Genomic DNA, 16852 nt, shown 5'->3' with positions numbered 1-16852 from the left:
CTGGAAGTCCACGATCAGGGCGCTAGCATGGTCAGCTTGTGGTGAGGGCTCTCTTCCTGGCTTACGTACACCCGCCTTCTCCCCGTGTCCTCACACGGCAGGGAGAGAGCGCGGGATCTCCCTCTTTCTTTTCTTCTCAGTGGATTACGACCTCATTTAACCGTAATTACCTCCTAAAAGTCCTGTCGCCAAATACAGTCACATTGGGGTTTGAGCTTCAACACGTGACTTTGGGGGGCACCCAATTCAGTCTGTAGCAGTCAGCAGTGCTGGCGATCCAAGGAGGGCTTCAGGGAGGAGGTGCTGTAAGTTAAATCCTGAGGGATGAGAGCACGTGTGCAGGCAAAGGCAGGAGACTGAGTGGGATGAGTGCGAAGCCTGGGTGAGAGCAGCGTGTGAGACCCCGAGGTAAGGGAAAGTGGGATCTAGCTGGGAGACTGCAGACAGCCCGGTATTTAAGTGTCGGTGCATGGCAGAGCCACAAGGAGGTGTGAACCTTTCTGAAAATCCCACGGATGACCTGAAGGAGAGGGGTGGCCTTGGGTTGGATCTCGAACCTTAGGAAGGGTTTGTGCGTGTGGCGATGCCAGGAAGGAAGAGGGCATTGCAGACTTGAAAGGACTTTAACATAAAGGTGTGGGTGGGAGTTTTCTTTGGCGAAACTCTCTGCGAGATGGGGGTCATGATACCCGGCAAGAACGCAGCAAGGATTCGACAACGTAGGGTCTGCAGGTGCTGGGCCCGTATAGAACAGTCCAGAAGTGGTTTTATAAATACAGCATTCTTAGTCACTTCAGTTGAAAACTCTTCGTTGAGTTTCCGCCGCCCAAGCCTTAGTTATTTTTTCCCTGTTTTTGTTAACTAACGTCTCCCCAGTTCCCCGAAGGCAGAAGCCTCTTTCTCGTTTATGAATATGATAATGTGCCCTGGAGCCCGTAGGTGGTCCTCAAGATAAGGCTTTTGTAATGAGGTTTTTTACTTTTATTTCTTACTTCTGACAGATTATGACTCAGATGCCATGAGTAGCTCTTACGAATCATACGATGAAGAGGAGGAGGACGGAAAGGGGAAGAAAACGCGGCACCAGTGGCCCTCGGAGGAGGCCTCCATGGACCTGGTAAAGGATGCCAAGATCTGTGCCTTCCTGCTGCGGAAGAAACGCTTCGGGCAGTGGACCAAGTTACTCTGCGTCATCAAAGACACCAAACTACTGGTAAAGCCTTGCGACTTGGTTGCTCTTGTGTAGAGTCGGTAAGATGTGGTCGGCCGTCCAACTGGGCGGAATGTATACCCAGGCGGGTGGCGGTAACGTCGGCGGGAGGGAGAGGGAGCAGCGGTCAAGGGCGGGCCCGTGATGGGCCGTCAGTGAGCCCTGGCCGAGGCTGCCACGGCTTTAACGCTGTTGGTTTCGCCAGCCCCCCTAAAGCAACCAGCGGGCAAAACCATCCCCATCTCGGGCCAGCGTCTGCGGTTCATGTCAGTGGAAATGCACGCTGCTTTAACTTGCCAGAGGTCGCAGGATGGATTTTCTCATTTGTAGTGAGTCAGTGAATTCCTCAAAGCCAGGTCATTGAAGTGGGCCGGGTAGGCCAGGCGAGGTCTGGGGGAGAGTTCCCAGGAAAGGAAATTCTTTTGGAAAGCTAAAGGCTGACTCTTTTTTTTTTCTTTTCTTGTAACTCAAGAGAGGCAGAATAGAAAGATAGAGTAAGTAACAGAGGAACGGAGACAGGAGGACACAGACCCTTTGCTGTAGGGGTTAGTCCACCAGGGAACCTAGTAAGGAAGCAAGAGCCTTTGAGACACACCGTCTGTCCCTCCTCCTTCCTCCCCAGCTTTAGAAACCATGCCTGGTTATTGGCATTGTGAATGTTAAGAGTGTGTTATTGTATTTTGTTTTCCCTTCAAATTAACCTTGGGGAAAAAAATCATTCAAAAGTATATCATTAAAACAGAACACATGAGAATGTATGATTCTGTAACTCACTTTTCAGTGGAGCAGATAACCCCCTTTTTAAAAAATAGTCTCATCTGTGAATTATGGGAATCTGATTTACTAGATTCTTAGGACATTGTATGTTTTTTAATTAATGGTTTTGTTAAAAAAAAATTTTTATTTTAAACAGTGCGAGTACATGTTTTTTCCACATGTGTGGCCTGAATTTCTCCCAAATTTAGGATATGCCAAAAGTGATGATGCCGTGGGGGAATTTTAAAGTAAAGAACAAAAAAAAAAAGATGAAAAAGATTAATATGGTCCGTATTTACAATCTGACATAATGGCTGCAAGAAGTGGATATGTTATATAGACATTTTAAAACTACACAGTCGACTCTCACGGAAAACGCGCTGTGGGAAGCTTGTGGTGGAGGGTGGAGTCAGCGGACATCGGACCCTCTGCCCCGGCCCCGGCTCCACCCACCCCCGCTCTTGTCTCCTCCCTCCCTCCCTCCTCATCTTCTGTTTCTTGCATCACCTACCGGGTTTCCCATCTTCCAAACTGGGATGATAATGCCGACCATTTAGAGGAGTCGTAAATATTTAAGAAGAAATTAATGGAAAACTATGTGAAAGCACCGTCTTTGATGAAATGCAGAATCAAAGTTCCATTACGAAGCATTTTTTCATTCAAAAATGACCTATGATCCGACTGCCCAAGTGACCCCTATTGATGGTGAAAAAAAAAAAATTGACAACAGAAAGCTATGAACAGAAAACAAAACGCCAGCCTCTTCCCCTAAGTGCTCCCGGCCTGTCTTCGCACAGGCACCACCACGACCAGCTGTTTTGAGTAGCCTTCCAGAACCTGCTCGTTTCTATGCCCAGGCAACTCTCTGGTGGACACTATCGTGTGCTCAGACCCCCTCGGTTCCCTCACTTGCGGGGAGGGCTGCCGGCAGACAGTTGCCCAAGGTCACGTCCCTTCCCAGGGGGTCTGCATCCCCTGTGATGCCTGAGTGTGCATGCCCCGCCTCGTGGGACCAGCCTGCAGGCGCGGTCCAGCCCCAGAGCTCCCGTGGGGTTCGTCAGGGCTGTGTATTTGAACTGCACTGAAGCTTACCTTCTTCCTCTGCCCAGTCCTCCTCCTCCTCCTACAGGTATAGCTCTTAAATAAATGCCCCTTAATAAATATCCCGTGTGCTGCTCTGTTTTAGAGCCATCTTCCCTGGGAATCCAACCTGCAGGGAGCTCCAGATGTTACTGTATGGTATTACTGATAACATATCCATTTTGAAGTGTTTAACTTAAGGAAAAGTATAAGCTATAAAATTTCCTGGGACTTCCCTGGTGGTGCAGTGGTTAAGAATCCGCCTGCCAACGCAGGAGACACGGGTTCGAGCCCTGGTCCAGGAGGATCCCACATGCCGCGGAGCAACTAAGCCCGTGCGCCGCAACTACTGAGCCTGTGCTCTAGAGCCCGCAAGCCACAACTACTGAAGCCCAAGTGCCACAACTACTGAAGCCTGCGAGCCTAGAGCCCGTGCGCCACAACAAGAGAAGCCACCGCAATGAGAAGCCCGTGCACCACAATGAAGAGTAGTCCCCGCTCGCCAGCTAGAGAAAGCCCGCGTGCAACAACGAAGACCCAACACAGCCAAAAATAAATAAATAAATTCATTAATTAAATTTTAAAAAATTAATTAATAAATTAATTAAATTAAAAAAATTTCCTTTACAATTCCTTCTACTGTTAGTTTCCTTTTCACTATTTTTTTTTTGCACATACTGAGAATGTGAAAAGTCTGGTAAATGGTAAACATTCATAGCAACCTGAGATTAGTTGTTTTTGGTGTATTTTTTTCTTCCTTTTTAGGCAGGGTGGCCATCAGTTTTACTTCTTAAAAAAGTGGGTATCTTCCATACCTGTGCCATTTAGGAGCCAAGGTCTTAGAACTGTAAAACAGGAAAGAGCTCTAGAAATAATTTCTGAAAAGAAGTATCTGTTCATTCATTCCTTCATCAGTAGATGGATTAGGGTCCTGGGTGCAGGCTCTGCACTCACAAAGTTTGGGGCTGGAGCCCTGGCTCTGCCACTGTTCAGGATGCCTGATTTTGGACTAGTTTCCCAACCACCTGAACCTCAATTTCCTAATCTGCAAAATGGACAAACGTGACGATTAAATGAGATGTATGAAATGCCTCATATAAGGTAGACACTCAATATTTGGTAGCCGCTGTTATTGTTGCTAATTATTTAATAATAATGTAATTCAATAAAATAATAATAAAAACAGCAATAAATCATTTCACAAAAAAGGAAGCAGGCTCAGAAAGCTTAAACAACTTGTGGGAACCCAGATTAAATTAGTAACAGAGCTGGGACCCAGATACCTGAACTCTTAGACCATGTATTGCCATTACGGGGTGTGCTTTTGGTCTCCAGTAATGCAGTGAACCCAAGGCAGGAGGGGAAGCCTTTGGGCAAAGATCTGGTTTGAGAGGTCTAGGTCAAGCGAGAGTGATGGGAGCTCAGTGTCAGTGTCACCACAGCACTGAAAGCTCTAGGGCGAATGTCAGTGATGCAAACGGAGCAGCATGCCTTTTGGACCCTCTACTCAACCAGAAAGCAAGCTTTGCGGACATTTTTGTCCGTTATATGTTGATATGTATACTCTTCATAAAATCATTCACCTGTCTTTCAGAAGGAGGATAGGGGTGGGATAGGAGGACACCAAACAACATAGGTTGTGAAGTAAAGTACCCAAGGTCCTGTCTGCCCACATTAGGGCGGCAGCGCCATTTCAGCAAATCTAATATATTCGTGTCGCTTAATCGGGAAGCTCCACTAGAACGTAAGCTCCATCGGAGCAGGGACTTTGTTTCCCACTGAGTCATCTCCTGGGCGCTTGGTAAATTCTGCTGAATTAATGAGCAGGTGTTTCTGCACTCACACGGGGGTGAGGTGTCGCTGCGGAGCGGTGCCCTGTATGTGAGCCCCAGTGTCTGCAGATCGCTCTTGCAGTCTCTGAGTATCTCCACCCTTCAGTCGGACCTCCAGGTGCTTCGCCAGTACTCCCGTTTTCATCGTGCTGGAGTTTTATCAGCGTTTCTGCTTGGACTTCCTTACAGCCTAACTTTGACTTCTCCTGTCCAATGCAGTGCTACAAAAGCTCCAAGGACCAGCAGCCCCAGATGGAACTGCCGCTCCAAGGCTGCAACATTACATACATCCCAAAAGACAGCAAAAAGAAGAAGCACGAATTGAAAATTACTCAGCAGGGCACAGACCCCCTTGTTCTCGCTGTCCAGAGTAAGGAGCAGGCCGAGCAGTGGCTGAAGGTAACTTGTTGCTTTTGTTTCTGAGGCATTTTCTTTCCCAAACCTCTTTCTGAGATCTGTTTTATTTAACTTGTACTTTTTTCCAAGCGTAGGCAAACAATGGATTAACCTGAAGAGTTTTGTCTTTGATAGTGGAATATTCTGATTACTTTGAGGTTAATCACTTTAAATTTTGTCTTCAAAAGGCAATATACCCCCTGTTGACAGGCTGCTTCTAGAGCATTCTCTTTTTTTTTTTAACATCTTTATTGGAATATAATTGCTTTACATTGTTGTGTTAGTTGCTGCTGTATAACAAAGTGAGTCAGCTATATGTATACATATACCCATATCCCCTCCCTCTTGAGTCTCCCTCCCACCCTCTCTATCCCACCCCTCTAGGTGGTCACAAAGCACCAATGATCTCCCTGTGCTATGCGGCTGCTTCACACTAGCTATCTATTTTACATTTGGTAGTGGATATATGTCCGTGCCACTCTCTCACTTCGTCTCAGCTTACCCTTCCTCCTCCCTGTGTCCTCAAGTCCATTCTCTACATCTGCGTCTATATTCCTGTCCTGCCCCTAGGTTCTTCAAAACCTTTTTTTTTTTTAGATTCCATATATATGTGTTAGCATATGGTATTTGTTTTTCTCTTTCTGACTTACTTCACTGTGTATGACAGACTCTAGGTCTGTCCACCTCACTACAAATCAATTTCGTTTCTTTTTATGGCTGAGTAATATTCCATTGTATATATGTGCCACATCTTCTTTATCCATTCATCTGTTGATGGACACTTAGGTTGCTTCCATGTCCTGGCTATTGTAAATAGTGCTGCAATGAACATTGTGGTACATGACTTTTTAAATTACGGTTTTCTCACGGTATATGCCCAGTAGTGGGATTGCTGTGTCATATGATAGTTCTATTTTTAGTTTTTTAAGGAACCTCCATACTGTTCTCCATAGTGGCTGTATCAATTTACATTCCCACCAACAGTGCAAGAGGGTTCCCTTTTCTCCACACCCTCTCCAGCATTTATTGTTTGTAGACTTTTTGATGGTGGCCATTCTGGCCAGTGTGAGGTGATACCTCATTGTAGTTTTGATTTGCATTTCTCTAATGATTAGTGATGTTGAGCATCCTTTCATGTGTTTGTTGGCAATCTGTATATCTTCTTTGGAGAAATGTCTACAAAGCTACAGTAATCAAGACAGTATGGTACTGGCACAAAAACAGAAATATAGATCAATGGAACAGGACAGAAAGCCCAGAGATAAACCCATGCACATATGGTCACTTCATCTTTGATAAAGGAGGCAAAAATATACAATAGAGAAAAGACAGCCTCTTCAATAAGTGGTGCTGGGAAAACTGGACAGCTACATGTAAAAGAATGAAGTTAGGGGGCTTCCCTGGTGGTGCAGTGGTTGAGAATCCACCTGCCGATGCAGGGGACATGGGTTCGAGCCCTGGTCCGGGAAGATCCCACATGCCACGGAGCAACTGGGCCCGTGAACCACAACTACTGAGCCTGCGCGTCTGGAGCCTGTGCTCCGCAACAAGAGAGGCCACGATAATGAGAGGCCCGCGCACCGCGATGAAGAGTGGCCCCCACTTGCCACAACCAGAGAAATCCCTCACACAGAAACGAAGACCCAACACAGCCAAAAATAAATAAATAAATAAATAAATAAATAAAAACTAAAAAAGAATGAAGTTAGAACACTCCCTAACACCGTACACAAAAATAAACTCAAAATGGATTAAAGGCCTAAATGTAAGGCCAGACACTATACAACTCTTAGAGGAAAACACAGGCAGAACACTCTGTGACATAAATCACAGCAAGATCCTTTTTGATTCACCGCCTAGAGAAATGGAAATAAAACCAAAAATAAACAAATGGGACCTAATGAAACTTAAAAGCTTTTGCACAGCAAAGGAAACCATAACCAAGATGAAAAGACAACCCTCAGAATGGGAGAAAATATTTGCAAATGAAGCAACTGACAAAGGGTTAATCTCCAAAGTATACAAGCAGCTCATGCAGCTCAATATCAAAAAAACAAACAACCCAATCCAAAAATAGGCAGAAGACCTAAATAGACATTTCTCCAAGGAGGACAGAGCTTTCTCTTTTACTTTGATTTTCTGGTTTCACTTTATTGTGTCTGGATGTCAATTCTTTTTTATTTATTCTGCTTGGGATTCCCTGGGATTTTTAAATCTGTGGATTGGTATTTTTCTGTTTTGGAAAAAATTTTCAGCCATTTCCCTTAAAATATAACTTTGCCTCATTTCCTCTTCTCCCCCTACTAATTTAAATATATGTTAGACTTTTTCACTGTATTCCACTTTTATCTTCTCTTTGTGTTTTACTACCCTTTTTTTCCCTTTAGTCTGGTTAATTTTTTTCTTGTTACTTTCCAGCTCACTGTGTCTCTCTTTAGCTGTATCTAATCTGCTGTTAAGTTTGTTCCCGTTCACTGGATTCTTAATTTTGGTTATGGTAGTTTCCAGTTCTTGAATTTCTAGTTGTTTCTTTTTAGGAATGTTTGTTTGGCTTTTCTCTCCAATAACAAGCACATGACAGACATAATTGTTTTGACAGTGGTTTTGGTTGAGTTTGGACCTGGTTCTGTTATCTGTTGTGCCTTTTCTTGTTCATGTCATTTTGTCTTCTTGCATACCAGGTTATCTAATGATCATGCTGGGCATTATATTTGGAAAAAAATTATTATAATAATTTATAATAACAGCTTATTGAAGTATAATTCACATATCATGCAATTCATCCTTTTAACATATGATTCAGTGGTTTTTAGTATATTCACGGAGTTGTGCAACTATCACCGTAATCTAATTTCAGAACATTTTCATGAACCCAAAGAGAAAAGCTGTCCTCACTATGCTAGCAGTCATTTCCCCCACCCCCAGCCCCAGACAACCACTCATCTGCTTTCTGTCCCTACAGATTTGCCAACGCACTCATACAACATGTGTCCTTTTGTGACTGTCTTCTTTTACTTAGCGTAATGTTCTCAAGGTTCATCCATGTTGTATATGTGTTAATATTTCATTCCTTTTTATTGCTTTTTGTGTCATTTCTAAGAAACCATTGTTTAATCCTAGGCCTTAAGATTTACACTTATATTTTCTTGTAATAGCTTTATAGTGTTAGCTCATAGATTTAGTCTGTGATCCATTTTGATGTAGTCTTTGCTTGTAGTGTGAGGTAGGGGTCCAATTTCATTCTTTTTCTTGTGGGTGTCTAGTTGTCCCTATAGAAATAATCTGATTCTCAGCACAGTGCTTTTTTCTATCCAAGAGCATTTGCCTGTGCCACATGCTTGAGGGGGCGGTAGGTCACCAAAATCAGTTTAATTTAATTTCAGAGCTTGAGATTTTCAGAGCCATCCAGGTGACTTGAAGTCAGCCTGCAGTCCATTCAAGGGCAGGCTTATTTTTATTTCAGTCTTACTCCAGCTCCTAATCTTGGGGCCCTAATATTAAGTGTGAGGGTTTTGCCAGGGGCCTCATCCTTGGCGAGCCCTGGACTCCAGCTTTCGGTCCCTATTCTGCCAGAGCTGTCAGAGTGCTACCTGGCTTCTTGGCTACCTCCTCTGGGGGGTATCAAAGGCAGTCCCGGCTGCTGGGCTACCTCTCCGGATTGCCATCTACTTCTGGATCATGGCCAGGTGATTCCACACTGTGATAATAGCTCTTTCTTGCTCTTAGGAAGATGCTGTGTATGTTTCATCTTGCTTTCGTCATTGTCTTTATCAGGAGAATTGGTCCAAACCTTCTGGTCCATCATTGCCTGCTAGTACTTGCTTTGAAAAACCGGTTGGGAGCGGGTGGGAAAGGCTGATGAGACATTTTATAACAATGGTTCTTATAACGTGCCAGCGTCCTTTCAACCTTGAGCCTCACTTCCCTCTCATCCCCCAGGAAAGTATAAGGGTCAGACTCTGTGATGACAGCAATGATTGTTTCTGTTGGGGCAGAACACATAGATGTGGCTTTTCTCATCTCTGTAATTTGGGAGGTGGAGCAGAGCATTTCTTTTTTAACGGGAGTCCTGTGATGGGGAGTTTCTGCTACTGAGATTGCTCAGCCTTCCAGACACAGAATCTTAGTACGTTACATGTCAACCACTGGTGTCGCCAAAGCACTTTTCCATCATTATTATCTCTTAATCCTCAAAACGGCTGCCTGAAAAAGGTGTTACTCTTGGCCATTTCATTTTACAGGTGAGATACCAAGTCCCAGGTAGACGGGATGTCACAGTGATTAACCAGTTGATGGAGCCAGGAGTTGACCTCTGAATTTCCTGGCTTCATTTTCATTTTCATTCTGCTGGGCCATCTTGACAATTTGCCATTTTCTCTTTTTATTCCTCTCTTCTAGGTTCTTAGCACCATTCCTTCAGTAAGGAGGGAAAGAATGAGGAAATAAACGAGGAGCCTTATATATGATTCTGTTTTCTTCACCTGGTCCCACTCTTGGTTACCTGTATCTGGCCTTCTGCATTTTGGTGTTTACCTGTACCCTAGTGGAGAACCCAAGAAAGGACACTCTGAAACCTAAGCTTTCTTCTCTTTTCCATCTGTTCTCACAGTTTGTTGTGTATTTTATGCATACTAAAGAGTAGCTCCCTTGTTAATGATATTGGTCTAACATGAAGTCATCTAGCGTTCACTGGGTTTTACTGTTTCGTTGGGAAATAGCAATGAGCTGACAGTGCAGCTCACAAATAGACAAAGACAAAACTTTTTCAAGATGTCAGGTGCTGATGGAGTGAAATAGTCTTACACCTTATTTCAACAGATGTGAGATACAGATCACAGGCACTCAGCTAATTATAGAATGATGACTCTGTCAATGGGAGCTTAACTGCAAAAACTTTTTAGCATTTGCTGATATTGCTTTAAAAAGAAGTAAATACATGGTAAATTATCTTTTTCTAAAGGGTTTAAATTGATTAATTACTCCACTTAATGTTTGTGCTTTACTTCCATTGCATATTGTAATACAAGAACCTAAGAAGTCTTGATTAGAAATGGAAGTCTGATGACAAAACTAGTTTCAATCAATCAGTTACAGAATTTTAATTTTTTAAAATCAGCAGAGACCTGAGATGTTTTAGTTTAGTTTCATCCAGATATTGTCATAAGATTGGCTGCCTTATCAGAATCAATTGGAAATTAAAACAAACAAACAAACAAACCAAAAAAAAAAACCCTAATGATTAGATTCATTTGGGACCTCAGAATTTTTTTTCTTTTTACTTTATATCTTTTACCCTTTTTAAGATCCAGAAAGCCACAGATGTAATTGAAATATGCCTGCCCTATTAATTCTCTCTCCCTCGATTGTGTCTTTTTATTCTTTTTGAACCATTTATAAGGGCTTTATCATTAGTAAAGATGTTAATCATTAAAAATAAAAATTCCCTCCCTCTTCCAAGGTCACTTGTATCTTGAATTTGGTCTTTATTATTATCTAGGTATACTTTAGAAATACTTCTTACTTACAATGTCTGTACTCATAAACAAGAAATGATATTATTCTTCATGTGTAAAATTTCCATGTAAATGACTTCAAACTGCACGTGTTCTGCAGCCTGCTTTTTTTTTCACTCACTCATTTGCTTGCACCCTCTCACTGTCACGGGCAGTGTTCAGTGAGCGTTCTCATGCGGGTCACCTGGTCTCAGTGTCCTGGTTTCTCTAGGATGGAGACCATATATTGGAATTGCTGCTGTTGATATGTGCACATCTTCAGCATTACTAGAGCCTCACAAATTGTTCTCCAGGGTTGTTTGTACAGTTGTCCTTCTACCAGCAATGTGTGAGAGCAGTCACTTTGCATGTCTCCTTTGAGTTTCTTTGTACCTATGCAACAAATAGAAATGCAAATTTCAATACCCGTCCCCCAACCCTCATAAAAAGGGTGCAGAAACAAGGTTCTGCACCTTGTTTTTTTTTCCTAAATAGAGTATCTTGGAGATTTTTTTTTCTCCAAGTTAGAGAATAGAGCACTTTTTCTCTTTTACAATACATAGCATTTCATTTTATAAATAGAATATACTTTTAAAAAATCTTATCTTCTATTTGTGGATATTGGGTTGTTGTCATTCTTTTGATGTGACAGGGAGTTTCTATAATGTTAATCCTGTGCCCGCATCATCTCACGGTTTTGCTAGTCTGTAGACTGCATTTCCAAACAGAGGAATTGTTTGCCTGAAGGTTATAAGCAATTTTAATTTTGAGATACAGTTGAATCACTTTGTAGGTTTACCAGTTTACCTTCCCACCAACAGTGTGTGAGTGCCTTTTCCCCCCAACGGCATATGAGTGCCTTTTCCCCCCAACGGCATGTGAGTGCCTTTTCCCCCCAACGGCATGTGAGTGCCTTTTCCCCCCAACGGCATGTGAGTGCCTTTTCCCCCCTACGGCATGTGAGTGCCTTTTCCCCCCAACAGCGTGTGAGTGCCTTTTCCCCCTACTGTCCTGCCAGCAGCCTGTGTTATCAACTTTTGAATTGTTGCCAGCCCGATAAGGGAAAATGATATCTCATCTAGTTTTAATCTGCACTTCTCTCATTATGAATGACATTGAGCATCTTTTTATAGGGTTCAAGAGCCTATGGCTGTATTATTGTTTCTGTGAACTGTCTGTTTATATCCTTTGCCCTTTTTGTAGATATTCTGCTCAGAAATCTATTTTTAAGGAACCTCCCAATGCCCGAGGCCAAGCCAGGTTTGGTAATCACAGCTCTAGCCCAGCCTGCTCATTTCCACTTGGATAAAAGTCCTCATGGAAGAGAGCGTTGGAGAGCAAGTAAGTGTTTCTGCAGGCAGACAGGTTGTTAAGGTAAATGGCATTGCACAGCCATTTCCACTAAAGTTTTATTTGACTCTTATAACTGCTTCTGAAATTCATTATAATAACTATAAAGGAGCCGGGAAGGAGAAGGTGGTGAGCCAGCACTGTGTAGAAAGACAGTTTCGCTAGAGCTCAGACTGGAGTCCGACGCTGGGTTCTGACCTCCGCCCCGCCAGTCACTCACTGAGTGTCTAGATGAGCTCCTTGACTTCCCCGTGCCTCAGTTTTCTCATCTATGAAAATGCGAGGGATTGAAAGTAGCGTCTGCTTTTTAGAGTTGTTGTGAGGCTGTGACCACGTTAAGATATAAAGTGTTGGGGCTTCCCTGGTGGCGCAGTGGTTGAGAGTCTGCCTGCCAGTGCAGGGGACACGGGTTCGAGCCCTGGTCTGGGAAGATCCCACATGCCGCGGAGCAAATAGGCCCGTGAGCCACAATTACTGAGCCTGCACGTCTGGAGCCTGTGCTCCGCAACAAGAGAGGCCGCGATGGTGAGAGGCCTGCGCACTGCGATGAAGAGTGGCCCCCACTCGCCGCAACTAGAGAAAGCCCTCGCGCAGAAACGAAGACCCAACACAGCCATAAATAAATAAATAAAAATTAACAAAAAAAAAGATATAAAGTGTTTAGGAGAGCACCTCGCCTGTATGAGCACATATGTAAGTGCAAGCTGCTATTATTGGTGGTGGTAGTAAACATACAAGCGCCTGTTGAAATCTGTTTGGAAATCAAGATGACAGCAGGCTGTTTTTAGGGGCCAGAGCTACGAGTGTTCACATCCCTTCCTCCCATCCTCCTTTGCCCAGACCTGCAAGGAGTCTGGGAAACATTTTCCTGTGTGCCCACAGAGAGGAAACCATGTGCCAGTCATCTGCCATATCCCCTATTGCAAATAAATTAATAAACATCCCAAAACGACTCTTAAAGGTCTATACCAAAGAGGATATTGAAAGGAAATTAGCTGCACTGTGGACACCACTGTCCTTTTCTAATGAGAAGCCATGAGAGTCCTAGCGCTGACCTTGGTAAATTGCATCCGTCCTTTTCTTGCTTTTCTCCCCCACTCCTTGCTGGGTAATGTAGGGGTTTTACAGCACCTCCTGGTTTCAACCAGTTTTAGAGGAATACAGTTGAAAAGAGTTTTCAGCATGATTTAATGTGCTAGGAGAGTATCGTTGTGGTTTTGCCAGACTTCTCAAGGAGGATCACAAACAAGTTTATTGTATACTTGAGCTCATAGAAGCTGACCCTGTGTGTCCTTGAAGAAAGGTTGATCTTAGTTCCCCGACCAGGGATCAAACCTGCACCCCCTGCAGTGGAAGAGTCTTAACCATTGGACTGCCAGGGAAGTCCCAAGAAAGGTCTTTCGTATTCTCCCAGGCATCTCCCCTTACTTTGTTCCTTCCTGAAGAAGGGCCTCCATGTAGTATCATCATTTCCTTTCACCCTAAAGAAATTATTAAAATAAAATGATTTCTTACAGAGCAGACCTTCTGGAAATAACTCCTTTCCACTTTTTGTTTGTTTGTTTTTTTCTTCTCCTTTCAGCTTTGACTGGAAATGTCTTTATTTCACCTTAACTTTTGGTGAGAAGTTAGCCATCACTTGTATCAATTGTGCCTTTGAATGTGGTGTCATTTTTTTTTTCGTGGCTCCCTTTAAGATTTGCTTTTTTAATCTTTGGTTTTCAGCAGTTGACTGTGAGGTGTCTGGGTGTGGCTCTATAGGTTTTTATCTTTCTCAGAGTTTTTTTTTTGTTCTGTAGGTTGATGTCTTTCATCAGTTTGGGACCGTTTTTGGCTATTATCTCTTGAAATGTTTTTCTGGCTCATTTTTTCTCTCCTCTCCTTTTAAAATTTGTTGGTACATGTTAGGTCATTTGGAATATCCCATGGATTTTGGTTTCTCTCTTCTGCTTTTCTTCACTCTTCCGTGTGTTTCAGTTTGGGTGGATACTTTAGATTTACCCATCCTCAAGTTTACTGGTCCTTTCCTCCTCTGTGTCCAGTGTGCCCTTAAGCCCATCTTATGAATTATTCTTTTGTGACATCCTATTTTTCATTTCTAGCATCTTTCTTTTGCTTTTTTAAAAAAAAATAGTTTCCATCTCTCTTCTGAAATTCCCTGTCTCTTCACACATGTCTTAATGCCTTTTTCACGATCTGTTTTGACTTCCTATCATAGTTATTTTAAAGTCTTTTGTAATTCTGATGTTTGGATCATCTCTAGGACTGTTTCTATTGAATTTGTCTCATGAGTTTACATTGTATTCCATCTGGTTTGTGTAAAAGAGCAGTAGAGACTGAAGTAATTACTGTTTCCTTCAGAAAAGGGTGTGTCCTTTCTTCCGTCTGCTGCTCATAGGTGGGCTGCCTCCGTCTCACCTGTAGTTGAGGCAGATCTGGACTGGGCTGCAGCTTTACTTTGATTCACTTTGCTCTTGCCTTCACATGGTTTCAGGGCTGGATCTGGAATTTTCCATCAGCGTGGTTCAGGTTCTGAGCTGTGGTGGAAGTCTAGAGGTCTCTGTATGCTACAGACACATGGTAGCTTTCTGGACCAGCTTGGTTTTCTTTTTGGCCTGATGCTGGCCAGCTCTTTGGTTTGCTGGGGTATTCTCTCTGAAAAATTCTCTCTGAATATTTTTTAGAGCTCACCCACCTTGTTTTAGTTGTCAAGGTGAGAGTGGTGGCCTGCGTGCCTTTCTATGTGGCAACCAGAAGTCAAGATACCATGTGCTGCCCTTTTTTCTTCATCAGTCTTGCCAGAAGTTTATCCATCTTATTAGTTCTTTCAAAAAAACCAAATTTTTCCTCTTAATTTTTCTCTATAGTACTATTGTTTTCTATTTTATTAAGTTATCCTCTTCTTTCACTTTGTTTTGGTTTAATTTTCTGTAATTATCCCAACTTCTTGAATTGTGTACTTAGATAATTGATTGTTAGCCCTTTCCATATGTGTGTGTGTGTGTGTGTATGTGTGTGTGTGTGTGTGTGTGTGTATATATGGATTTAAAGCTATGCATTTCCTTCTAAGTACAGTTTTAGCTGCATCCTCTATTTTGATTTTTTGTGTGTGTGTTTTTATCATTCAGTTTAATGGTTTTTTTGTTTCGTTTTTTGGCTGCAGTGGGTCTTTGTTACTGAGCGTGGGCTTTCTCTAGTTGCAGCGAGTGGGGACTACTCTTCGTTGCGGTGTGTGGGCTTCTCATTGCAGTGGCTTCTCTTGTTGCAGAGCACGGGCTCTAGGTGCACAGGCTTCAGTAGTTGTGGCACGTGGGCTCTAGAGCGTAGGCGAAGTAGTTGTGGCACACAGGCTTAGTTGCTCCACAGCACATGGGATCTTCCCAGACCATGAATCGAATCCGTGTCCCCTGCATTGGCAGGCAGATTCTTAACCGCTGCACCATCAGGGAAGTCCCCTATCATTCAATTTAAAATATTTCCTAATTTCTGTTGTGATTCCCTTTTTTACTAATGGTTTATTTGGGAATATATTGCTTAGTTTCCAAGTATTCAGTGATTTTTGAAAAAATTATCTGATTGTTTTACATTTCTAGTTTAATTCCACTCTAGTCACAGAACTTTATATGGTTTCACAAAGTAGAAATTTATAGACTTGATTTATTGCTCAACATGTAGTCAGTTTTGGTAAGTGTTCAGTGTCTACTTGTAAGGGATGTGTATTATGCATTTGCTTGGGGTACTCTTCTATATATGGTTGTTAGATCACAGTCATTAATTGTCATGTTCAAATCTTCTATATCCTTACTAATTTATTTATTTGTTTTATCAGTTACTCAAAGGGAGAGACGTGGGAATATCTACCACTTTGATTATGAATTTATCTATGTCTTTTTTATTTCTGTTAGTTTTTGCTTAATATTTTTGAGGCTATGTTATTTGTTGCATACAAAATTTAAATGGTTATATTTACTGGTAGTTAAAACCTGAAAACCCTCTTTCTCTCAGTGTTTCTTGCCTTAAAGAATTACTCTCTGATTAATCTGTAGATTAATTATCTTCCTTAATGGTACCTTTTGATGGACAGGAATTGTTAAATCTGAAATCTGGTGTATCAGTCTTTACCTCTATAGTCAGTACTTTTTGCATCCTGCCAAACCACCTCCCCCCCCAATTTTAGCATATTCCAAGTCACCAAGATAGAACCTGTATTTTCTTCCAGAATTTTACTGGCTCAGTCTTTACATTTAGGTCTCTGATTCATGCATATTGGTTTTCATGTACAGGATGAGATGTGGGAGTCAAGATTCATTTTCTTCCATATGCATAGTCAGTTATTTTAGTACCATTGAAATGGACTTAATTGCCACGATTGGAAATCAGTTGATTGTGTTATGTGTGGGTCCTTTTCTGGGCTCCTTGTTCTGTTTCATTCGTCTGTTTGTATATCCTCATGTCAACGCCACATTGTCTTGATTGCTGCAGCTTTAGAGAGCCTTGAAATCAGCTAGTATGTGGCTTCCAACTTTTTTTTTCTAAATGATTAAAAACTTTGAAATCATAGTTTTATGTGTAAGAAGTCAATGCTGTCATCATGTTTTTTTTATTTCACCTTGTCAAGGCCACATCTTTATGACTGAAGTAGATTCTTCTTCGTAAAGAACTATATAAAAAAAACAACCCTTCTTTATCTTGATGATAGCGTGTTAGAGTGACAGAAGATTGAATGAAAAGTCTGG

The 16852-nt window shown here is 42.3% G+C and overlaps 1 protein-coding gene across 3 annotated transcripts in view; it reads left to right on the top strand.

Moving 5' to 3' along the window:
- Positions 1 to 16852, top strand: part of AFAP1 (actin filament associated protein 1) — a 149935-nt gene that overhangs the window by 79002 nt on the left and 54081 nt on the right. For all 3 annotated transcript variants that reach the window (XM_082391441.1, XM_082391440.1, XM_082391442.1), the window contains exons 5-6: positions 1002 to 1213; positions 5098 to 5277. In XM_082391441.1, coding sequence (XP_082247567.1) covers positions 1002 to 1213; positions 5098 to 5277 — 392 coding nt within the window. The remainder of the gene's footprint in view (positions 1 to 1001; positions 1214 to 5097; positions 5278 to 16852) is intronic.

The sequence above is a fragment of the Balaenoptera borealis genome, assembly GCF_965194805.1.
Source record: "Balaenoptera borealis genome assembly, chromosome: 4".
NCBI classification, from domain to species: Eukaryota; Metazoa; Chordata; class Mammalia; order Artiodactyla; family Balaenopteridae; genus Balaenoptera; species Balaenoptera borealis.
The sequence above is the reverse complement of the archived record's forward strand: the minus strand, read 5'-3'. Positions and strand labels throughout refer to the sequence as shown.